Source organism: Kwoniella botswanensis, chromosome 1 (assembly GCF_036426115.1).
Source record: "Kwoniella botswanensis chromosome 1, complete sequence".
NCBI lineage: Eukaryota > Fungi > Basidiomycota > Tremellomycetes > Tremellales > Cryptococcaceae > Kwoniella > Kwoniella botswanensis.
In genome coordinates, this window is record NC_088599.1 from 340,166 (window position 1) to 363,548 (window position 23,383).

The 23,383-nt window shown below is 44.8% G+C and overlaps 9 protein-coding genes across 9 annotated transcripts; 5 read left to right on the top strand and 4 right to left on the bottom strand.

The window, feature by feature from the left end:
- Nucleotides 1-47: 47 nt before the first annotated feature.
- L199_000132 (uncharacterized protein) lies at nucleotides 48-650 on the top strand (the record flags this gene model as incomplete). Its single annotated transcript, XM_064885905.1, has 3 exons — nucleotides 48-153; nucleotides 213-497; nucleotides 565-650. The coding sequence occupies 3 exons, from the start codon at nucleotides 48-50 to the stop codon at nucleotides 648-650; spliced, it is 477 nt and encodes a 158-aa protein (XP_064741977.1).
- Nucleotides 651-1,089: 439 nt separating this feature from the next.
- Nucleotides 1,090-1,874, top strand: L199_000133 (uncharacterized protein; the record flags this gene model as incomplete). The annotated part of the gene is made up of 4 exons (XM_064885906.1): nucleotides 1,090-1,210; nucleotides 1,270-1,356; nucleotides 1,412-1,672; nucleotides 1,765-1,874. The coding sequence occupies 4 exons, from the start codon at nucleotides 1,090-1,092 to the stop codon at nucleotides 1,872-1,874; spliced, it is 579 nt and encodes a 192-aa protein (XP_064741978.1).
- A 1,001-nt stretch (nucleotides 1,875-2,875) lies between these two features.
- Nucleotides 2,876-3,593, top strand: L199_000134 (uncharacterized protein; the record flags this gene model as incomplete). The annotated part of the gene is made up of 3 exons (XM_064885907.1): nucleotides 2,876-3,292; nucleotides 3,367-3,449; nucleotides 3,524-3,593. The coding sequence occupies 3 exons, from the start codon at nucleotides 2,876-2,878 to the stop codon at nucleotides 3,591-3,593; spliced, it is 570 nt and encodes a 189-aa protein (XP_064741979.1).
- Nucleotides 3,594-4,207: 614 nt separating this feature from the next.
- L199_000135 (uncharacterized protein) lies at nucleotides 4,208-5,949 on the bottom strand (the record flags this gene model as incomplete). Its single annotated transcript, XM_064885908.1, has 10 exons — nucleotides 4,208-4,375; nucleotides 4,461-4,516; nucleotides 4,604-4,787; nucleotides 4,898-4,936; nucleotides 5,022-5,107; nucleotides 5,172-5,198; nucleotides 5,267-5,375; nucleotides 5,459-5,497; nucleotides 5,598-5,679; nucleotides 5,780-5,949. 10 exons carry the CDS (start codon nucleotides 5,947-5,949, stop codon nucleotides 4,208-4,210), a joined length of 960 nt encoding a protein of 319 aa, XP_064741980.1.
- A 1,868-nt stretch (nucleotides 5,950-7,817) lies between these two features.
- On the bottom strand, nucleotides 7,818-9,548 carry L199_000136 (uncharacterized protein; the record flags this gene model as incomplete). The annotated part of the gene is made up of 5 exons (XM_064885909.1): nucleotides 7,818-7,858; nucleotides 8,080-8,898; nucleotides 8,989-9,117; nucleotides 9,194-9,248; nucleotides 9,318-9,548. 5 exons carry the CDS (start codon nucleotides 9,546-9,548, stop codon nucleotides 7,818-7,820), a joined length of 1,275 nt encoding a protein of 424 aa, XP_064741981.1.
- A 613-nt stretch (nucleotides 9,549-10,161) lies between these two features.
- Nucleotides 10,162-11,373, top strand: L199_000137 (uncharacterized protein; the record flags this gene model as incomplete). Its single annotated transcript, XM_064885910.1, has 4 exons — nucleotides 10,162-10,544; nucleotides 10,618-10,691; nucleotides 10,761-10,888; nucleotides 10,951-11,373. The coding sequence occupies 4 exons, from the start codon at nucleotides 10,162-10,164 to the stop codon at nucleotides 11,371-11,373; spliced, it is 1,008 nt and encodes a 335-aa protein (XP_064741982.1).
- Nucleotides 11,374-12,157: 784 nt separating this feature from the next.
- On the top strand, nucleotides 12,158-14,887 carry L199_000138 (uncharacterized protein; the record flags this gene model as incomplete). Its single annotated transcript, XM_064885911.1, has 4 exons — nucleotides 12,158-12,351; nucleotides 12,499-14,068; nucleotides 14,172-14,396; nucleotides 14,468-14,887. 4 exons carry the CDS (start codon nucleotides 12,158-12,160, stop codon nucleotides 14,885-14,887), a joined length of 2,409 nt encoding a protein of 802 aa, XP_064741983.1.
- Nucleotides 14,888-15,071: 184 nt separating this feature from the next.
- L199_000139 (uncharacterized protein) lies at nucleotides 15,072-19,501 on the bottom strand (the record flags this gene model as incomplete). Its single annotated transcript, XM_064885912.1, has 17 exons — nucleotides 15,072-15,651; nucleotides 15,719-15,926; nucleotides 15,990-15,996; nucleotides 16,063-16,137; nucleotides 16,198-16,286; nucleotides 16,359-16,386; nucleotides 16,448-16,723; nucleotides 16,795-16,884; nucleotides 16,980-17,106; nucleotides 17,174-17,269; nucleotides 17,327-17,525; nucleotides 17,615-17,822; nucleotides 17,885-17,904; nucleotides 17,966-18,008; nucleotides 18,078-18,209; nucleotides 18,265-19,391; nucleotides 19,465-19,501. The coding sequence occupies 17 exons, from the start codon at nucleotides 19,499-19,501 to the stop codon at nucleotides 15,072-15,074; spliced, it is 3,342 nt and encodes a 1,113-aa protein (XP_064741984.1).
- Nucleotides 19,502-20,207: 706 nt separating this feature from the next.
- L199_000140 (uncharacterized protein) lies at nucleotides 20,208-22,274 on the bottom strand (the record flags this gene model as incomplete). Its single annotated transcript, XM_064885913.1, has 8 exons — nucleotides 20,208-20,408; nucleotides 20,504-20,653; nucleotides 20,724-20,921; nucleotides 20,993-21,060; nucleotides 21,132-21,196; nucleotides 21,257-21,346; nucleotides 21,418-21,545; nucleotides 22,044-22,274. 8 exons carry the CDS (start codon nucleotides 22,272-22,274, stop codon nucleotides 20,208-20,210), a joined length of 1,131 nt encoding a protein of 376 aa, XP_064741985.1.
- Between the last annotated feature and the right edge of the window lie 1,109 nt (nucleotides 22,275-23,383).

A 23,383-nucleotide genomic window follows, 5' to 3' on the forward strand; every position in this document is an offset into this window, starting at 1 on the left:
GACTACCAATTCATCTCAACTTACCCGCGACCACAGTCACCTTCCCGATGCCAATGCCATATACGAATCTCGCTATCATCCTTGCCATTCTACTATCGGTTTCATTATCCGGACATGCAGGTCCCTCTTTGCCTCCCGCAACGACCAAACAAGGTAAGTCCAAGCTGATCTTTGACCTTTTTTCAGAATGGGTGACTCAAGGTGTGATCTAGATGACTTTCACATATCCCCAACCGATGATTACAAAGGCACTCACTTTGTTCACCAAGGGACGCGCTTGGTGGTGTTCCCAGCTATCACCCTTGGTCCCGAAGTATCACCTATCAAGACGGGTAGTGGAGCAGATGATCTAGATCAAGGGTCATTGGAGAAAAGGGATAACGGATTGGTAGCAAGAAAGAAGAAAATCAAATTACCGAAAACGAGCACTACTACCACTACGACTTCCAACTCAACTTCCACTTCCACTTCCACTGCAACCAGATCTTCTGCAGAGGGTGAGTTGACCGGTGTCCTGTACCCATGGCGAGAGAGTGAACACGGAGCTCACTTGCCAATGATCAGGAACGAGAGGTATTGTTGCAATCCAGTTGATCGTCGGCATTGCAGCACTCGTCTCTCTGATGTTAGGCTTGTCAACCATTCTGTGAAACGCGTCTAGTCGAAGACTTGAGATTTCGGATACCATTCTGGAATGTTGATTAAGCAATACATGAATATACGCGCAGGACATGCACATACCTTTCTACACGACATATTATCTATGCTTGATATGCTGTAGGTCATAACTTATTGATGCATGCACCGCTTCGCACTTGGTGCTCCACTCGGCCGTAAAGGTGTCGAGAGAGATGTATGACGACACGATCTATCAGGGCGTCATATGAGATTCCGGTTAATGATAATCGTAATCAAGATCGTGTCGATCATTTGATGGCGAAGAATCTATATAAGTGAAGTTTAATCTATAAGATCCGCAGCTATACATATCGATTATTTCCTTATCTACTTACAACCATCGCACTTCTTGAATATTGTAAAACCTCTGCACCTTATCGACTTTGCTTATCCCTCAGAAACTAAAACAACATGACGAAAATAAATAGTATCATCCTTATGATCGGAGTAATCCTATCCCTACACACCGTATTAGCTTTACCAGCCGAGAAGTTGGGTATGGCTTTACCTCCAGAAGAGCTGGTGATCGAAGGTAAGATTGTTGCTATGCCGCCCATAGGATCCAGCTGATTATCAGTGAGGTCATATTAGATGATTTCGGAGTAATCGGATCGGACGAACAGCAGTATACGATCGGAGTAGAAGATGAAAAAGATGAAGAGTCATGGACAATATGCGGTAAGTCTCGAACCACCTCCTCAATCAAGTAGACTTAGATGACTGACGATTATAGGTTCATACGTAGATGTTCTTGCTGATGAGACCTCTGAGACACCCGATGTAGCACTATGTCGTAGAGCATCCACAGGCGGTGGAGGAGGACGTGCGGGAAGTGTCAGTAGCGGAAGTAGTGCAAGTAGTGGTAAATCATCTTCATCAGGTTCATCCTCGTCGGGATCGAAATCAAGTACGGGAGGAGCAGCTGGTGTAGGTGCTGGCACGGGGGCGGGTGCAGCTGGAGCAGCTGGAAGGAGGAAAAATAACACCAGTAGTGGTGAGTCCGGATCCAACCATGCATCCGAGTACTTTACGACTTCCTTCTCTCTCTTACGTTCGAATACTGATGTATTAGTTGCATTCATACAGCATGCCCGACCAGATCGATGGTCGGCATGAGCATGGATGGAACGAAATCTCCTATTTTGCTTTTGTCGATTACATGTCTTTGTTTGGGAGGTATAATGAATCTGTTCTGATGGTAGAGCAAGAGTGATATTTCAGAAGGATCCACACAGTGTAACAACTAGTATCATCAGTCAATCTTATCATCGACACACACTGTACTCTTATAGCATGACACCGTATCTTAATTCAGTCATTAGCAGCTACTCTTGATGTATCAGTATTCCAATTACGGTGGTATGTATCAACGACCAAGCATATGACCTTGAGTCTAGATGTAGGGTAACGGCTGTCCAAATCAGTAGGCATCGACATCGAATACCCAAAAACAACTTGCCCTCAAGACAACAATAGCCCAATAATGTTGTCGCGTACGTAGGGTCAAAGCCAAATCACAACGTTTGAGCTGTACCCTAACTCATTGTTTGTTGAACTGCTGTTATCCTGTAATCCGAGTCCGGCATCGCATCGTTTTCATTCCAGTAGCCTTGAGTCCAATCGAATGTCATCTGATAACGATCAAGCGGTGTGTTACACAAATTGGGATCTTTGAAACCGAAAGGGATGCATCGCCTTTTGGTTGTGTTTTTTTATCGTTATCAGAAAAGTGGCGATGAGCAATCAAACCGTTCCTGAACTTCAAACCTTCAAACAAAGAAGCACGAATCAGTGTATGCACGTACTCGCATCGGTCCGATGGTATTTGGGTCAGTGAGGCGTTCCTAACCCGGTAATCCGGTGAGCATAGCATCAAAGACAAGATACACAGTGTAGAAGTGATCGAGCTAGCTGTTTGCGATGCTCGATCGCACGGGGGAAGAAGGGTAGTATTTGCCTTCTGTGTGCTTCAATTTACAGTATTACCTGTGTCTGCTTGGCAGCCTGTGCATTATGTATGCTGAGAAGTCAACACAATCGAGGAGGTGAAGGATATATAAGGAAAGGAACTCGAGGTGATAATGGTCGATATCACCCAGACCAACCAGCCGATCCAGTAGCATTCCAGTCAAATTCCTCTCACTTAAGGAGTTTAAACACTACCAACTTACATTACTGCATACTAATCGACATCATCATGCTGTTCAACAGATACTTCATCGCCGTCCTCTCCTTATCTTTTACCTCCGTCGTACTCTCCGCACCAACGCTGATCGCTCGACAGTCTTCGGACGAAAAAGAACTTAATGGGATATCAGTTGAGCCTACATCGGGCAAGACTCCTAGTGATACGACAGACAGTGCGATGCAAACGTCAACTCCAACCGTCACTTCTGAAGCTATAATCTCAGCCTCAGCCTCAGTTTCAGCAAGCAAAATCGCACCATCTTCTGCTTCTGCTTCTGTTTCTGCCAAACCTACAGGATTGCATTTCACGAATGATTTCCCTGACCAACTGAAGAATGGGGATCAGATCGATCTAGAGTGGGAAGGGGGTGATGGACCTTATATCTTGTATACTATCTTGAACTATCCTGGTTTGTCCAATGTCAACGTGAGTCCCAAAATACCAAATCACTCGATAAGTCTTACAGTATCGCCATGCTGATGTCGCATTCTGTGTTATAGCCACATGTGTTAGAACGATCAACTGATGAAACTTCCTATCAACTTACGATAAATGAAGATGATTCTCATGATGGTTCGAAAGTGTGAGTACAATTTTATATATATCTTCGTATACTCCTTTGAAGGAATTGCAGCTGATATGGTAGTTGAATATCAGGACGATCGGTATTGGGTCAAACAAGAAGAGCGATCAATATAAGAGAAAGACCATTCCATTTTCGAAATAAAAAAAGTAGAATGATCTACTGTTTTCAAGCGAAGAGGCTTGGATCATGATATCTTCTGTTAGTTCAGTTCAGAATGATGTTGTATCATGTTGTACTATTGTGGCATTGCCTTCCCTTCTCTCTGCACGACTCTTATGGATCTTATGACCTAGCATCTCGCACCCAAGCTTGGAACACATAATTGCGCTCCCAGTTACAAGTGTTTGGTGATATACAGTATGTTAAACATGCTTATACAGTATTCGAGCAGTTTACAATTCCGCTTGATTTCCCATCAGGAATAATGAGAATTGTACATGGCCTGATCAGGGATGGTATATCATTCGTGTAAACATGCGATAAAATCACAAAGCGATGCCATCAATATATTATGGACATTCATAATCATGCATTCACATTGATCTTCACACAAGGACATTAACGATTTACTTCTTATTATAAAAGCAATCCTCCAAATTCCCACATTATCTCCGATATCATATGTCGTTCTTTCCATTCATATTACTTTCTAATCCCCATCAAATCCTCTTTCCATTTATGATCATGTATCCCACTATCTACTTGAATTCACAGTATCTTTCCAGCTCCTTGCACACCTTCGAGTGTTCCCAGCTTTAAGCTTTCACGCTATGATCGGCAGATTGACTCCCAGTGCCACTGACGCTCGAGGCAATAGCTGCCTCCTGAGCGGAAGCTTTGGCGTGATATCTTGGGTGTCCGAGCGGGAAGATGAATATATGCAATGGTCTTGCGGCCCAAAGGACGATGATAAGGAAGATAGGCTATTTCCATACCATAACAAAAAAGAAGATGCCCATAAGTATGGACTCATGAATCACATACGAAAAGATGTTATACAGCACTCACGGCAAATTCGAAAACACCAAAGTAAACTTCATTAGTAGCAGCTTTCTCGTATGCACCTACAAATTTACAAATCGTGACATTCAGCCAGACTTCCTTCTTCCTTCCATCATGACACATAGAGATAGTTTGGTTGTTTGACTTACCTTGAGCGCCTTCAGCGATTCTCATGATTAACCTAACGAAGAATAACCCCAAGCTGATCATGATTTGCGCCATGAGGGGTTTGATGTGAGGGATGATAGTCTCTGGTGGCGTGATAGCGAGAACTCGGGTAGATCGCTTGAGAATGACAAAGCAGAATACGAAAATGATGATCGTGGTGATTGCCTAAAAGTAATGAGATAGTATAGACCCGAATCAGAGTCAGCTTCATCGTCAAGGTCTTCATGGGACTGTACTAGCAAAGTGGCGATTTCGAAGGAACGTAGATCACTTACCTGGAGGACATTACCTGCCAAGAAGATAAGAGTTGAAGTCTACGAGATAAATAATAAGTGGAAAAGCATGATGGTCAGTAAGATATTGCACTGTAGTTGATATTAGAAACTGTATTTTACTCACACCAAGAGCAAACATCGGAGTATCATCGACGATCTCGGCAGCCTGAGCTGAAGCCCAGAAGTATTGACCGGCAATTTGCATCAAGACTGCGAATTGTTATGGTCAATACTGGATACAGTATGGTATTTACTTCTAGAGAAGATGACTTACCCCAAACAACATCGAGGATGATGAAGACTATGAAAGTCCCAATCATCGAGATCAGCAAAAAACAATTTAGAATGAGAGCGATATATTGTATTTACCGGTTAACATTGATCTGATTCTCATTGGAGTCAGACTATCACCATTAGGCATGTACTTGAGACCTCTTTGGATGGACTTGTAAAGCGCAGCAGTGATGAGGATGGTAGCCTAAGGGTGCATAATACGGATGACCAGTGCTCGTCATTCAGTATGATCGCAATACGATGCATGAGAGTAAAGCTGAGACGTACCACTTGAATAAGTGATATACCGAGTAAAAATGACATTCCCTAATACAGAAAACGCAGCAGGAAATCAGCTAGAGTATTGAGCTGCGAAGGAATGTATTTGATAATCTACTTGATGATCAAGAGCGAAACATGAACTAACACTGAATGGGTGACCATGAGTATAAAGTCTCGCACCGTACCCGAGCGCTTCAGTAACGCATGCAAAGAAGAAAAGACCATGACTACAAATCCACTTGCTATCAGCTTCACTGTACAATGGAATCATGGATATGGATGGGAGGACAAGATAAAACAGGTGGCATTCATATACAATTAACTCACACACTCCTTGTACCTCTTTTCTTGACGAACCACCAAAGTTGACCACCAGAAACGAGCAAAAAGGCCACACAACCTACTATACCCATAGATAACGATGGGATATAACCGTACTCCCAAAAAGGAGCTTCACCAGTTGCTGGTGGGTTGTTGATCGGTCCGGTATATGGCATGATGTCGATCTCTATAGTCTATTATTTATCACGTTCGCTGTGATAAGTGAGTGGCCTTCCTTTTTGATTGATATGAATGTAGCTTCGTTTTTGGGAAAAAAGAATGATCACAGTGCTGTACTTACTCTTTTTATACCTTTCAAAGCTTCGTTCTGAGCCTTCTTATTGGTTTTCTCAATGGCCGTTACCTTGTCGTTCAACTTGCTTAAGAATGATGCAGGATCTGGAATGGGCGATATCAGTCGACGAGAAGTTCAGATAGGTCGTCAAGCAACGACGGTGAGTGTTTCGATTGGAGGGTGAATAGAGTTGGTAAGAAAGGTAGGTGATCTCGTATTCTACAGCTAGATCAAGAGACCCTTTTTATACCTTTCCGTTGCATTTGATCCCCAAGACATGCGAGAGAAAACATTCCCCCACTCGAGATACAAGATACAATGCTGCACTGTGACGCATTGATCATCTCTATGGAGCTACAAGCCTAAAGCTATGGTAAGCCAACATCATCATGGCATCGGAAAGATGAAAGGTGAAAGTTCGAATTGTCAAGTGAAATTGTCAAGTGAAGATCAGTGCTGAATCTAACTCGGATCTAGGGTCTGATGATTGATGGTGACTAGACTTAGTTTAGATAAAGGGGCGTAAGGGGTACCATCAACCTGCGCTTTACTCATACGCTTTGATGCCAAGTGTCAGTGTACATCTGTAATATTTTCGCTGCTTCATGATTCTACCAAGACAACCAACATGAGAAGATCAGGTTGTTCGGAGGTAATTCCAAGGGTTGTTGAAGCGGGTCACGCTTTGATAGTCCGTATTTTGTATCATACATCAAAAGCGGGGTCGACGTCTCGATCGGATCACCTCGGTTCAGTTCATCCTTGGCGTTGTTATCTACACAACTGACCTTTGTTGTGTTTACAATGGTACCCGGGATATCGTGATCAAATTGGTTATCGTGTGAACTTCTAATTGCCATGATATCATGGAAAGTCAATCACTTTGACCCACTTGACAAATGTTGATGTTTCCTAATTATCTATTCCCAGGCTATATATACCCCATCAACACTACGCACAAGATGAGAACGCCCTAGAATTAAACAGAGTTAAGAATGTTAGATCACCTGAACCAAGCCACTCTATTCCGTACAACCCATGAGGTGCACAGTATGAGGGCTCGTGCTTGGATCTAGTCATCTAGACACCATCGGAAGTTAGATCTCGACAAGATTCTTTGCTCAATCAAATGGCTCGAGCTGTAAGACAATTCTTCAGTGAGGTCCAAGTCATCCTACCGGTCCAACTAACATTCCCCTGTCGTATCGTGATACCTTAGCATTTGGCAAAGCACGAATTCTTTTGGAATTAGGCAATAATCGTTCAGGTGAGATGATGCAATGGACCCACTAGCATTGATTCCTTGCGATGACCAATTTGCCTTCCCTGTACCGTATAATGTCTGTCCTTAGGTTGAGACTTTATATCCATAGAAACTAATTTTGATGTGTCTACTGCAATCCACTTAGATGAGACCAAAGTTTCCCCACTTGATTTCTTTTCATTGCCTCTTATCGATTGATCTCCGCTTAATGCTTCGGGTCCCTCTAGTCAGCCTAGGCGATCAACCAATCGCCGCGTAGGTATACTGCTAGATCAGTATAGCATGACTAGGCTAGTGAGAGATTTGAAATAACAGTACATCAATCACAGAGTAGCTTAAGTCATAGGACTAGACTAGAGCTATCCATTTGATCGCCGCAAGTGATCTTGGCAGATGCTTTGGCTGATTATATTTTATTGTCTACATACAACATTTCACTGTGATGCTTTTTGATTTGAATTGTTCAAAGTACGGTCAGATCAGGATCAGGTGGTTGTGGACCTGTTCGCGAACAATTCGTCTAATTCTGTGTATTGGACAAAACACATGATCAGCTCTTGATCGATGGTCATACTGTCTTGGCAAGTAGATGGGATGTGATGCTGCTCCGCCCGATAAGGATCATGCTTTATCTATGGTGAGAGACACAAGTCTCGATGTTGATGGATACGAGCAATGATCCGATGGAAAATTGATTTTCGAATGGGAAGATGAGACCAAATCGGAGCAAAAAACTCAAGAACTCACCTCTATCCAGATCCTCTTTCCTACTTGGTCCTCTCCTACTATTGCCACCTCTTTTCTCATACGACCGACTCTGACTGTCCATATCTATATCTTCATCGATTTCACCCGTCTGTCTCCTCCTCGCCATATTTTCCAATTCCTTATCTAAATCCTCTTCTGTTCTTCCACCTCTGCGTCTATCAGGTCTTTCACCATACGGAGCCCTCCTCTCTCTTTCTCTCTCCCTTCCTCCTCTACCTATCCTCTTCGCAAAATCCCTTCCTTCCCCACTCCCTCTTCCAGCAAAACTGAATCCACCATTTCCTTCATCTTGGTCATTGTTGGTAATATTCCGTCTAGAAGAAGAAGTTTCTTTACCAGCATGTCTACCGTGTTTCTTATACCATTGAGATTGTTTTGCCTGTTTCCTCAAATCGGAATCTGCTTCAATCGCATACCGTATGGTTATCCTCGCATGGGGATTAACGCCTTCAGCGAACTTGATTTCATCCAATCCCGTTTGTTCAGGTTTCACTAATGGTTCTAAATCGAATGCACCTGATTTACCAAATGTTCCTCTTCCCTTGCGTTTGATTCCGTCATCTTCAACAGAGGTAGATGGACCAGAAAGTAATTCTTGACCTTCCAATGAAGGGACCGGTTCAGGCTCAGCGAGAGGTAATAAGGAGATTGGGACTGAGTGAGCGGATCGTTCGAGTAGAGGATCATCTCCCTCAGCAGGATCAAAGCCTGCTTTGGAAAGTACTGTTAGACCTATTAATGCTGAGGCGGCGGTGGGAAAAATCAAGTGTAGAGTCGTATCGTTTAGCCATTCGATACCTGCAAGTACCATGAATTAGAACAAGCTCAACGAGATGATGAGTGACAAGTGACAATTGTTTGGACAGAGTGACCAGAGAAATCACATACCCATCACTCCTGCACCTAAACCCGAAGTCCACGAGAATACTTTACTAGTCGATAAATGCTGTATCAAATCTGACTTGACGTATAACGCATTTGGTTTGATAGGTGATGGTGCCGAATCTGATATCGCCTCTACAGACAGAGAATGATTATACATACATCAGCATGGTGGTCGACACAGTGGCAAGCCATGGTTTTGTCAACTCACCCAGCCAGCTCGTTGGATCTTGTTTGTTCAACCTTTTAGCTAACGCTGCTATCCTCTAATACCATCCAAAGTATCAGCGGGATTTCGTCGTTGTAGCATTCGTTTATATGTGATATGATCTTACAGGATCCCTTTTCAATTTCTCTTGACCATCCAAATGAAGTATACCTGGACTTTCTTCCATCAGGTATACTTTCCCCTTTGACATCCTTCCCATAAGACTCTGGACATGATCGGGGATAGCAGGCTGATAGTCGTCCAATGGTCTGTCCAACGCTGGGTTCTCCACTTCTATCTCCTCGATCTCGGGCTCGGGTTCGCGTGGCGGTGGTGTTCCGTCATATGGGAGTGACATCTTGGGTGCTGCTGCTGCTGGTGGTGGTATTGGGGTTATGCTGTTGCAAATGTGAGTGATCGTATATACGGTATATTTGTGTTTCTATGCTTGCTTGGGTCATTTTGCGTATTGAGGCTGATACCTGGCAGACCAGCCACGTGTCAACCTAGTGTGACTGATAACGTGACTCGGTCCGGATGAGTGGGAGTGGACTGGTGGCTCCAAGGATCCCCTGTCATAGCGATACTCGAGTATGGCCAGTAATGTGATCATCATATTCATCATATTCATCATTCCAATCGCAACTAGAGATAACTCATTCATTCATTATTCATTTCATCTCAATCTCATCGGTCGTTATACATATCCGTCGACTCCCTCGCTGTTACCGACGACCAACTGATAGATAATACTACGTGTCCAAACGGATCCGAATTTGTCATCCTCACCAAGCGACGAAACCCCCTTAAGCGATCCAAGTTTCACATAAGATTGTCAACTCCTTTATAACCCTCATCCGTAAGTGTCACCTCCCCATGTCACCAGACATGCCTATGCACTCCTTCATATACATTTAATCTCACTTACTGACTTAATCGTACATTCATCAGAGCCTTAACCTCCACCCACAATGTCATTCTTCCGACGAAAGAAGGACGAGCCTCTCATCCCACCTGTCGCTCCACCCGCCGGTGCCTCCGCACCACGAGCCGACCCCTACGCCCAAGCACCCTCCAATTCCAATCGGTATGGTGGTGCAGGGGGTGGTGATCCCTATACTAGATCTAAACCAGCCGCAGGTGATGATAACCCATATGCCAAAGCGACGGATCATAATGATGCAGCGCGAAATGAGCTGTTCTCTGGATTTAGTGCTCCCGAGAAACCCAAACCGGAAAGGAAATATGGATACGAGGGGAGAGAGATGGAAGAGGATTTCGATGAGGATGAGGAAGTCGAAGGTATCAAGCAGGAGATGAGGGGGATCAAACAGGAAAGTTTGGCTAGTACCAGGTGAGTTGACCTCTAATCAGTTAGAGTATCAGATACACCCACTCATGATTTTGGTATACTTCTTATTTCTCAGGAACGCTCTGCGACTCGCTAGAGAGGCTGAGGAGAACGCCAGAGGAACGGTTGCCAAACTTGCTGATCAATCAGGTGAGTCTAGCAAAACATGCAAAGAAGAGAATCAGTGATCGCTAATATCCTTCTATGAATATATCACAGAACGTATCGCCAATTCTGAAAGATACCTCGATATGGCGAAAGCCAATAACCAGCGAGCTGAAGATAAAGCTGAGGAGCTGAAGAAGCTCAACAGAAGTATCTTCCGTCCTGCTGTGACTTGGAACAAGGTGAGTCTCTGTTAGTTCATTCATGTCGATAGCGCTGAATGGGCTGGGGTGTGTCGTCATAGGATGCCAAGCGACAAGCCGAAGAAGACAAGATCAACGAGCGACACGCGATGGAAAGACACGACCGCGCTAAAGCTCTGAATGACGTGACGGACACAAGGAGGAGATTGGGTAATGCAGCTAATCCATCGCCTTATGGAAGTGGATATGAGAGAGAACCCTTACCTGGAGAACAAAAAGCTAAGAAGGAATCGAGATCGAGATACCAATTCGATGCGACTGCCTCGGATGACGAGTTGGAGGATGAACTGGATGATAATCTCAATGAGACTTATGAGGTCACCAAGAGGTTGAAGAATCTAGCTACGGCTATGGGAGATGAAGTGACGGGACAAAACCAACGATTGACTAGAGTCACTGATAAGACTGAGAACCTCGAGTTTGCGGTTATGAAGAATACAGAGAGATTGAAGAGGATTAGATAGATTGATGGTCTGGACAGGATAGGATAGAACAACGGATTTTTTATCCATTTCTATGGACGATGAGCTGCGTACTGTATACCCTTACCGAAACCGAAACCAAAACCAAAATAAATAGTATACACAGGAGAACATGTTGGTCTGCTCTGATGTCGTGGGCCTAACATAGATGGGAAACGGAGGGAGGGATTTGTATATATGTCTCCAGGTTGGATTTGTATATATGTATGACTATATTTCCTATGCAGCTACGATGTTCCGTAATTCACTAGTCAATGTTGCATTGTTATAACGGACATGTAAGACATATGCGATGCATAGCTACGCAAGTTGGAATGAGAGACTAACACTGAGTAATGATGGATAAATTACGTTGCCAGTCTATATGACCGAGTGAAACGTACATTATTGATTATTCATTCATTCACTCCATAATTCATCGTCAACAAGGTCAATACAGCAGCAACGTACAAAGACGCACTACCACCATGCACCATGTTCTTCCTCCTCGAATGACCATGAACATGAACAGCAAGCACAGTTGTGTCTCGACCATATAGCTATACACACCATACACCATACACACCACGTCATACCCATACCCACGCTCATAATCGTCACAGTGACAAGTCACCCAAACGTCGTTGTACACTCTACTCACACTTCCTTTCATCGCCTCTTTCTGCCTCATCATCAACACATTCTCTCATATATTCGATATCTGACGATATAAACGATCAACCGATACTATCCCTCCCAGTAAGATCTGTATCTTCGACCAGACATCATGTCCACTTCAACTTCAACATCCACAACGACCGACCCCCCACCACCCGACTACGTACCCTCACAACCGCAAATCCTCATCACTCCTCTACCGGACTCGGCGAGCTTCCTCTGGGGTAAGACCATCCAAGGGGAGATATATGTGAAAGGTCTGGGTGAAGGGTCGGGTAAACGGACTGGGATAGTGAAGAGCTTGTGAGTGGGATCTAGTTGAGCTGAATTCTCAGTGATATTCAATTTTGACCACAGACTCATCTCTAACGGTCTCATCTTTTATCTATCGATCTATCGAAAGGGCCCAGTAGTCACCTACAAATAGCTGACATATGTTGTGATCTGCAGATCCGTGCGATTATCATTAACGAATCATCTACCCAACCATCCAACTATCCATCTTTATGAATTCCCCATTCAGACATTATATCCACCATCATCCCCAATATCTAATGTATCATCTTCAACCATCCCCTCGGATGGTTCCATACCATTCTCTACTTCACATCGATTCTCAATCCAACTTCCATATTCTCTCTCCTCCTCTCCATCAGAACCATTACCCGGTACGTTGAACCTCACATCATACGAGAAGGGTGAGATCCGTTATTCGCTCTCTGTGAAATTGGTTTTACCCAACGATCAGGTGGTAATCGAAGAAATGAAGATCGAAGGTACACCGCAAGAAGTATCATGTCAGGATGCAGCTGCACCGCATGAGGCGGAGGAGCTTGGAGAGGTTGAAGAGAAATTGGAGAAAGATGGAGTGTTAGCTAGATTACTTATCGATCAAGATCGACCTAGATTAGGTGATTTGTTGAGATTGGGTTTGGAGATTAGACCAGCAGAGAGGAAGAAGACTGGTGTGATTGGTTTGGCTAAACAATCAGATCCGATCGAAACTCTCAGACCACTCAGAAGGGTTAGAGTAGAATTATTTAGAAAAGTTATCATTCATTCAACTCAACTCGATTCTATCGCATCATCATCCTCATCATCAACATCAGCTGCCACTGCAGCGGCCGGCGGTGGTGGTGGTGGTGGTGGCGGGGAAGTCGAACATCTTACTTTACTTCATGCGACAGGTAAATCATTACGATATCCCGGTTCAGGTCCAGGTCGACATTATCCACCTCTCAGAGTGTTATTTACCATCCCTACTGCCCAGCTCGGTGTGGTCGCGGAGCAAACTTGGGGAGAGATTACTTCAAATGTACCATATCATGGTATAACCTTCTTCATCAGAGTGACGATAGGGTTCGGTGACGTCTCGCCTACTGGTACAAGTAATAGAGATTGGAGATTGAGCAGGAATATAACGATCAGACCTAAGAGATGGAAGGAACCTAGGGAGATCGTAGTGGATAGAGGTCTTATACCTGATTTAGGGAATGGTAATGACTCACCTTCACTCGGTCAAGATACTGAGGCTGGTACGAGTCAGATCCAAAGAGGTTCAGAATCAGGATCCGGTTCGGGGACATGGACAGAAGAAGATCATAGAAAAGAAGCATATCGACAGAAAGGTAGAGATGTTGTAGGTGATTCTGGAACATTTAGATATACCGATACCGATATCGACACTGCACATAACGATCTACCACCCCCTTTCGAGGTTGAGACACGGACTCGAGCTGGTCCATCAAATTCATCTAGCAGTAGACCCGGGGAATTACCTAGTTTCCTCGAATCTGAAGAACAAGCTAGGACAGGTGAGATCCCCACTTTGAATCAAACTGTAAGATCGGAAAGGTTGGTCCCGGTAAATTTCAATCAGGATGATCAAGTTGTGGTCATACCGGAAGAAGTCGAGATTCAAGGTCATCGTGAGGGGACAATAGGGGAAGAAGGATTCGAAAGGAATACTTGGGTGGGACGGAGAGGTAGTTTGGGGGGAGAGTTGGGAACATGGGTAGAGGTGGGTGCTTTTCATCTATACTCCTACTTGATAGCTGCGTGAATGCTCCTCAACAAGATCGTGGAAACCAAATGGTCGAATGCTGACGTTCATCACTTGACAGTACGACGGATACGAGACTTTCTCTGTCGCACCTCCATCTATGGACGCATCGTACGGTGCTGGAGGAGCTATGGATCCACCGCAGGAAGGCGACGAGAACAGCGTGAACGTCGTTGGAGGGATGGTAGCTAGATTGGGTTTGGAAGGTGAAGGGGTTGGAATGCAAGGTCTCGAATTGATGGAACATCTAGGGCTGGGTGAGGGGACTCGAATCGTTGATCTACAGGTAAATTTATTTCTTATCTCTTCAGAAACTGGCTAAATTAAATTGTCTTAATCATTATTTTTGTTATCTAGGACGACTTGCCCCCAGGAATAGACGAACCTTCTTTACCTGCTTTACCCGATTTCCATTCCCATTCCCATGTCCATGTTCATGCTCACGGACATACACATGATGATGATCCACATTCACCTCCTCCACCCCCTGGTCATGCACCATATATATCCCCACCAGCTCATTCCCACAGTCTACCACCGGCTCATGATCCTCCTTCCTTTGATGCCAGTCAAGCTGCCAATGCTGTAGGAGTAGCAGCTACCTCTCATATCAGATCTCAAACTGGACCTAACGTACCTGTGGGAGTAGGAGGTCGAAGACCAAGTAGACATGCTATAGATGATGCTGTTGGTGTAGGGAATGTGAGTACTCAGGGAGATGCTCCACCAGGATATGAGAGAGCAGGTGGGGAAGGTGGATTACCTCCTTATAGTTGATCGTATCAGATGCTCTATTGGGGTGTTGCATGCATCTTCTGAGATAATAGCGCAGACAGCGGAGCACGTTCTGAAATCCATATATCTTCAGGGCCCTCCTCCCCTACAGTCGACTCCAAGGTCACGTAACTCATGCATATACTGGACTCTCCGACAGGCTACAAATTGAGCGATGACCAAACTTTCATGACATATGAGGTATTCCCAGTTCTTTGAGAAACGTATCTATATCCAATGGCTCTGTCTGCCCGTTGTGTCCTACAACGTGTCCATCGTGATTCGTCGACCCATCATAGGTTTCAGCACCGTTGTTACCACCAACAGTCCCAAAATTGAGCAACGAGTTGAGATCCAAAACGTCAGATGATGTGGTTGGTTGCGGTTGCGGTTGCGGTTGCGGTGGTTGTTGTACCTGATGCGGCTGTACGAAATGCGCATCAAGGAACTGAGAAGGCATCGATAATGTATGAAAACCACTGTTCTTTTCCGAGCCTGACCGATCATTCCCTGATAGGTTTTGATGTCCCATGTGTCCCGGTGCAGCTTCTGGGAACGGTGTGTGTGGTGCATCATTGAGAGGTTCATTGATGAATGCCTGATCCCCTCTGCCTGGCCAGAAAGGCCCAGGGTTCTGTCCTGAAGTATGATGTTTCGAGATACCCACGTGGGACGGCTGAGGGTTGGACAACATGCCAGGTAAACTCGAATTGAGTAAAGCCTTGGGATCGTTCTGTAGAGCATGTTCGATCAAATTTGGGATGGAGCTATGTGGGATAGATAGAACGTATGAGTGAGTGGACCCCCAAAGAAAAAAGTGCAGACTGCACATACACAGGAGGCCAGAATGTCAGTACAGCTTCGACGGCGTTTACGCTCGCTCGGGCCTCTGCCTCTTTCATCCGAGCTACATACTCGCGCGATCGACTTTCATTTGTCTGCTGATGTCTTGAATTCCAGGCGGAGATCTCCTCGGGGGAGGGTGTCATGCGTTCCATAGTCAGGGCTACGGAATCGCAGACCTCGGCTACATCTGCCCAAGCTATCGATACGGAACGTCAGCTATCCCAATTTGGCTAAGATCTCAACAACTGAAGGAACATACCCCATCCCTGTAGTGAGAATGTTGACGTAAGCATTAATCCTGTGTGACAGCGAACTAGCACGACTTCACTCACGACCTGATGTAATGCTTCCAGACAAACGTCCATCTTCTTCTGTTTCGCTTCCCACGTCCAGCCATGTCCGCCGGGCTAAATCGAGCGTGGGTGTCATTTCTTTACACTGTGAGCCCAGGTAATGGTTCAACTTACAGTATGATCCGGGTACCCTTGTTCGTTGGTAGGTATTTCAGCTAATAGTTGCGCAGTAGCCAGCAGGACTCTTAACAGGACGGCTGCAGCTATGTTGTGTCAGGACACAGAACTCCAAATTAGTATTCCGACCTCCCAGTGTATGAGGTTTTATAGCTTACACTGTATTACTCCAGTAGGTAAGAAAGCCTATACATGACATTCCAACTTAGCTAGGTTACTCACTAACATCATTTGTGAAATGACTTACCTTGAGCATGTGGATCTGACTTCTACAGCTGAAGAGCAGTCCATCGATACTCTCTTTATTCAACCTTTCCAGCAGTTCTATATTGTGAAAAGCGCGGGCATTGCCTTGTCCGGGCTTGGACGGGGGTGTTGTAGAGGATGATCGATCGGATGGAGTGCTTATGAATGCTGGAGTAGAGGGTGGCTGACAGCTCCTCCAAAATGCCAGTTGGTCACGAATTAATTGATGAATTACAAGAAGGAGGAAAGGGCAAGAAAGTCGCAGATTCGCCATAAACTACAGACCAATCTCCAAATCAGTATCTATCACTCGTTGATACCAGATACAGTATGGTATAGGTGACGTACATTCAGTGGTGAGAAGCCCAGTAGATCTTCCTTTTGACAGGCTCTTAGCTGCTGCGTCACCTGTGCATTCAGGTCTCTGCTGATATCTCTCTGTGGAAAATGGAAAGGTGGATATCAGCAAGAAAATGCGTGGTGTTCGAGCACAGTGTGGTTCTCATGCGAGTATGCCTCAATCGAAGACTCACGATATCCTTCCAAACCTTTCTAACTGTCATGCAAATCTTTCCAACATCCGCTGCACCCTTCTTTCTTAGCGGATACGCGACATGGGTAGCGACTTCTCGACCAGCTAATCCTAGTCGATGATAGATCCTGGAGTACGTTTCAGAGGCAATCAGCTCATAATCTGGAAGATTACATAGTCGGCCACACCACTCACGAAAGGAAGAACGCTAGTAATTTGAACGCTGACTGTGGTAATTTGTCTTGGACTGTTTCTACCCATTCCCCAGCTGCATCAATGTCTTCCTGGGGACTATCTCAGAGATTTTCATCTCAGCGCTGTACACCAAGGCTGGACGTTGCGACTTACATCCTCGGAAGAGCTCCGATCGCCGCAGAAAAAAAGGCATCACCAATCATGTGGCTCCAGAACAATCGTCGTTGCTTCATCTGTAGCTGGGAGTGACTGACCGAAGCCTCGCCACCATCGGTCACGATTGGTCCCTCAGCATCCCACATCAAGCCGAGAAGTTGCATCTGCTCAATGATGGTAGAGTGGATCATACGATCTGCAATTATGTACAATTGTCAACGAAAATCGCATATGGAGGGTAGTTCGCAATCACACGAGCAAATGTATCGTGATAGATGAACTCACTATGCAGCCAATAATCTTTGTCTAGCAATTTCTCATCCGTCATCTGCATCAACTGACTATACAGTGTCAAGGCTTGGACACCTGTGACACTAGGCATTCGAAATAGACCGTGCTCGTCGATGAGTCGCTTGGCTCGGGTCAACAGAGCTTTACACGCTCCTATACGAGCCGTTCCCCAATGAGTTCTCGCTCGAGTGCCTGGGGTAAACTGAAGGTGACATGAAGACTCTTCAGCAGACCTTCCGGAAGAAGGGACAGAACAAGACGTACGGTACCATCGGCCTTGATGACTGAAATGATCTCTTCGTCAATATCCACCGTAGAAAGATTAATTGAACGGTATTGACTCACCTTTTGGAGCAGCATTCGCTTTGGCTTCGCTCAGTCCCAATATCTACATTACACGTATGTGATGAGCTCGACCACGATGTTGATCATTACGCAGAGGATGAAAGCAGCTCACCACAGGAGAATCGGAATATCTAGCACCCCAAGCTTCGATCACCGCACAGAGAGCTTCCTGCGCCGGACTCATCCTGTCTGATCTTTGACCTGCTCTGATCCATTCGAGGTAAAACACTTCTGGGCTTATCGCCTAGAACACACACACATCAGCTCACTCCCTTCCAAGCGGATACGATTAGACTTACAGGATATGAGAGATGAACAGCTTGAAAGAAAACTTTTACTAAGTGATTACTTAATGCCATCCCCAAAGCTCTATCAGCCAATCGTTCAGATACAGCTTCCCTCCTTCCCCAGGTGATCATTTGCCCACTTCCGGATTCCGAGTACAATCTCCACGGATTCGAAGATACCAGGACCATCTTCCGACTTTGGCTGTCCAGATCATATGAAGGTCTTGAGCGTTTTCGTGTATCACCATTAAGATAGTCATCGTTGTGGTTGGTATAGGTATTATAGTCTATTCCCAGTATATTGCCAGGTACAGCTAGCGGTGTCGTCGAGGATGATGATCTTGAGATATCCTGGTAGGTCGTGGAGTTGGACGATGGTGATGGTAATTGTATTCCGGTCATATAAGCTGATAATCTACTCTGAAGTCCACCCATCATATCATCATCTTCTTCACTTATTTGCACACCGTCCGCACCAGGTGTCAGACCTGTCGTACGAACGAGGTACATCGCTTCTTTCCGATTGTTGGCAAATTGCTGCCATATTGACGCTGCTTGCTGAGAGGCGCTGGAGGATGGTCCAGGCGTTTTGATGAGCGGTGAGGGATTTGATGGTGATGAGTCAGGATTAAGATTGAACGTTTGTAAGCCCGTGGGATCGAACATCGAATTGATAGTCTGATCAAGCAATGGTCCCGATGCAATTTCCAGTGGATTTACAGATGTCTGTGCATCTTGAGATAGATATGTCGCTTGAGAAGGATCTAAAGGTGGGTTGATAGGTTGATTATTGAGGAATTCCATTATATCAAAAGGCATTTCCGTCTCACTCGGTTCCAACCCCATATTGATCGGTACCTGTTCATCTTGTTTCTTCTGTTGCTCTTCACCAAACTTCCTTTTAGCCTCTTCGATCCTCTTTCCACCTTTATTTGGTCGAGTAGGTTCCCTTATACCTTGCGTATCGCACTTCAATCCCTTCCTCTTGCAATTCGTACATCCCACTTCCGGATGCTGCTCTACCAGTACACTAAGCGGTGGAGGAGGTTGAGTAGAAGAAGACGGGAGTGCGTTGAGTAAGTCGGATAGATCGCATTTGATACGTCGTAGTTTACAACAACTACAAGCTACGTTTTGCCCTGTGAGATAATACGGTCAGATCACTTACACCGAGGGAGACCCCACATAAACCTAGGTAGTATGAGGACTCACGACGCTTCGGCTTGGTTTCTTCGGATGGAGCGGACATAGTTGCAAGGTGTTATGTACAATATTGTCGATAGTTGATGGTTAGCTGTCGATGCTGTAGATGTTGTTGAGTTGAGTTGGTTGATACTTGTTCTTTTGCTGTGTTATCTGAGGTTCCCTCAGCTGTATTTACTTGATCCGTATGCCCACGTGGTGGATTACGCTAAGAATGTGATCGGAGCCTATTTTGTCTATTTTTGGAAACATGCAATCAATCGTACACGTCCAAGCATTAGGGTCTTAGGCATCAAGCGTCAAGTCATACGTACATGCAAGAATGTGGCTACTATGTTATCACCTTTCATGAGCTCTGGACACAATGTGGCAATAACGAACGCTTGATATAGTTAAAGCTACATGCATGACTGGCTGATACTCGGTTCCAGCTCAGTTCATCGATCGATCACTGCTTCATCCCTCTCTCATTCAGCATCCGCTTCCCCTGTCATGAAAGGGTTTCAGAAATTACTTGCAAGGAAGGTGAGAAGGAAGCTTGCTTGTCATGTGAGGACCGTATACTGTACGGTATTATATATATGTAATGTTACAACAATCTGGCCACGTCCATTGAACCAATATATCATTCAATCTGATCATCTGATCTATCTATTTATCACCTCATTCGTGAGGTTTTTTAGAAATGGTCGCGATGCCATGGATTTTACGCTACATGTTGAAGTGATTTCATCCCATCATATTCAGAATCATCATCTTCTGTTATCATCTCTAGAATTGTTTCTCGAATTCGATTCTCTACCAGGTGCGATTTTCGATATGATACAAGCCAGACCATCGCTCGAGGCTGTGAAAATACCTTCGACTAGGATAAAGTCTTGCCCGGGCATGGAACGCTCAGATTCATCCGTTCCCTGAGGCCAAGTTTCCCCGTAGGGTGGAAGATCCGGTATCTGCAGTCACAATAAGATTCATAATCAGCGAAACATGCCCTGTGTCGAAGCCGCATCTTTGCGCAGAAAGCGCGTATATTGTGTGTTGTACTGACTTTCAAGATGTGAAATCTGGTATAGCCATGACCTCCTGAACGTCTCTCATTGAACATTATCGGACTGGACTGTTTGGCGGATTCGATATATTTCCGTACGTGCGCTCGATCGGAGGGTCGTATTATAGAATAAAAAGGTTGGTTCTTCAGCTAAAAGCATGACAAATCGAGACATCAATAATCCAACTCAAAGAGCCGAGATAGTATATGGGATACTCGCCCTACTTCCGTTGATGATCACGTCATTACTGACATATATTACCCTGCTCGTATCGGTGAATCTATCGAGGATAAAGAAAGTCCGAGGAGAGGGTTTATGTGGTGTGGGCCAAGGATGATCTATTGGCGGAGGAGAAAGGGAAATCGACGTTGAATCAGGAGAAGATGCCAAAGGAGCTAATGATGAGCTCGGCCAACGCTGCCAGGTAAGACATCAATAAGCAGAAGGTATGACAATCGCTTTATCAACGAAAAAATCTATTCGCTTACTTTTATAGCGAATTTCCCTTGAGAAGCAGATGTCACTTCGATCACTTCTCTGGCTGTAAGTGCTTGTTCTAATAGACGTTCAGCGGGTCATGAGCTCAAAATTAATGTTGATAGATATTGAAGAGGGAAAAACACCCACGTAGCGTCCGCTGACCATCCACAGCTCTAGTATACAATGCCAATGAGGTATTATACACCGTCGAACTTTGTATCCCGTTCACTACATCAGCACGGGATCGATGGAATGATGATATTGTGACTCACTATGAGCAACAACATTCCACATAATACCCATCCTTATGTAATGCCCTATAATAAGCCACACAAGCGGTTTTCTCATCTGTCAACGCTTGACTAAGGTTCGACGAAGCCAGAACCACAACAATCAGCCTACAACTCAAGTGGCCTCTGGTGAACGAGCTTACTAATGAATTTCCCTTAACATGGGTATTTCATCCGGATGGAAGATCAAATAGCAAGATTTGCCCAGAAGATCATTCGGGGTGTAACCCAAGATCTCCTGCATCGATTCGGATACGTAACTTATCCTAGCCTATGATCGGGATATTCGAAGATTCGTTGAGAGTTCGAGAAGTCGGTAAATGGTCAGTACGATTTAGGCGAGGTCCAGAAATTAAGAGTCCATCATTTTCAGCATAGATGTTTTGTGTTTCGTGTATCGGGACGAGTAGGTTGGGGTTGATTGCGCAAAGTGGGGCAAGAAAGGGAATCTTAATTAGCATATTTTTCCTTTCAAACATTCATGTAAATATCTCTGACAATCAAAATCTGTTGATGATACGGGCGTGTAATGATCTAAGGATAGGCCTTGCCTCCTAACGCTTTCGGCGCCTATACTACATTACTACTATACTACCCCTTGAGCTCGTGCGTTGGACAACAATTCCTCAGCCACAAGGGACATGGGGAGTGAGGAGATCCGTGCTTTAGAGATCCGATCCCTTCTTAGAAGGATACGTCACCTGTCACTTGTCCCTTTTCCCGACGGCCATTCTTCCGAATCTTAAGATATTTCGCTGATACAACTCACCTCTTGATCAGCACTACACGATAGCCAAGCTGACAAACCCAATTCCTCCTGGCTCGATACACTGCTGGATCCCGTACCGGGAGGTCGAGACGATCCTGAGCTACCTGGTGGTCCACCGCCAGCGCCACCACCACCACCACCACCTGACGATGAATGTGAATGCGATGATGATGGACCGCTCTGCATTTTGTATGGCGAGGGGTTATTCGATTGAGATCGTGGTCTTGACATCTTGAGGAGGTACTAACCGAAGGAAGTGGAAAAAAAGACCAAAGTTGAATCGTTTAGCCAAAAGTCGAAGAGACGATGACGGTGAAGAAGAATAGGAACGAAAAGATTTTAGTATCTAAATTCTAAATTCTGGCCAAGTAACCAGAATCTATCTTGTATATTTCACCAGATGTCTATATATCTATCTCCCGCGGAGCTGCATTCGGCCGCCGAGTAGTAATCGATCGAATTTGTAACCTGATGCGAAAGGGAATAGGATGATGTGTTTTGTATATATTTGATTGAGGAATGAAGTTGACGTTTGAAGTATAAGTGTTTGCTCTTGATTGCCTCGTTTTGAGTTTTCCCGTCAAGATCAAAGTCCATTGGCTTGTAGCTATAGGGTGTCTGCTTTGCTTCTCTGTACAGGATACAAGATCTGAAATCTTCCTTCCTCTTTCTTTGATGCGCAGTGACGAATACGCACACAAACACACAATAATTATCTGTCCCTGGTCACTGTGAAAGAGTCTGAATGTCCTTTCAATGTCGTACCGGCCCGTTGATGATGTTTTGATCCGTTGATCCGTTTCAGCTTTGACCTACTCACTTGGCGGTTAATCTTTTTGTTTCTTTGCTTTGCGTTTAAAAAAAGTGGTGAGGGAGATCTGATTATCTCAAATCTCGGCAAAAGTGACAACAATCTGATATGAAAACAGTATTATATTGAACAATTTTGATGGATGGATACTCGCGAAATGATTTTTGCTGGATACCAACTCCAATCCTAAAATTCCAACAATCAATCCAATCCAATTGACTCTGATGTCTCAGATCTGCAATATGATTCAGACGCTTGACGCGGAGTTTTTTTCCTTTTCCTTTCCTTATAGTCAAAGTCGGAGTCGTCGGCGGCGTTGGGGTGTTTCAGATGATTGATCGACTTGTACCACAGATTGTGACTGATGTTTGTGAGGGACAGTAAAAGAAAGAATGGTGAAGGAAACAAACATACGTTGGTCGTATTATCTTTCCGGCATGATCCTCGTCCATCTGCAGTTGGTGTTGGTGGTGTTGTTGGTTCTTCGATTGAAATGATTTTGGATTATCAAGATTCATTTATTTTCAAC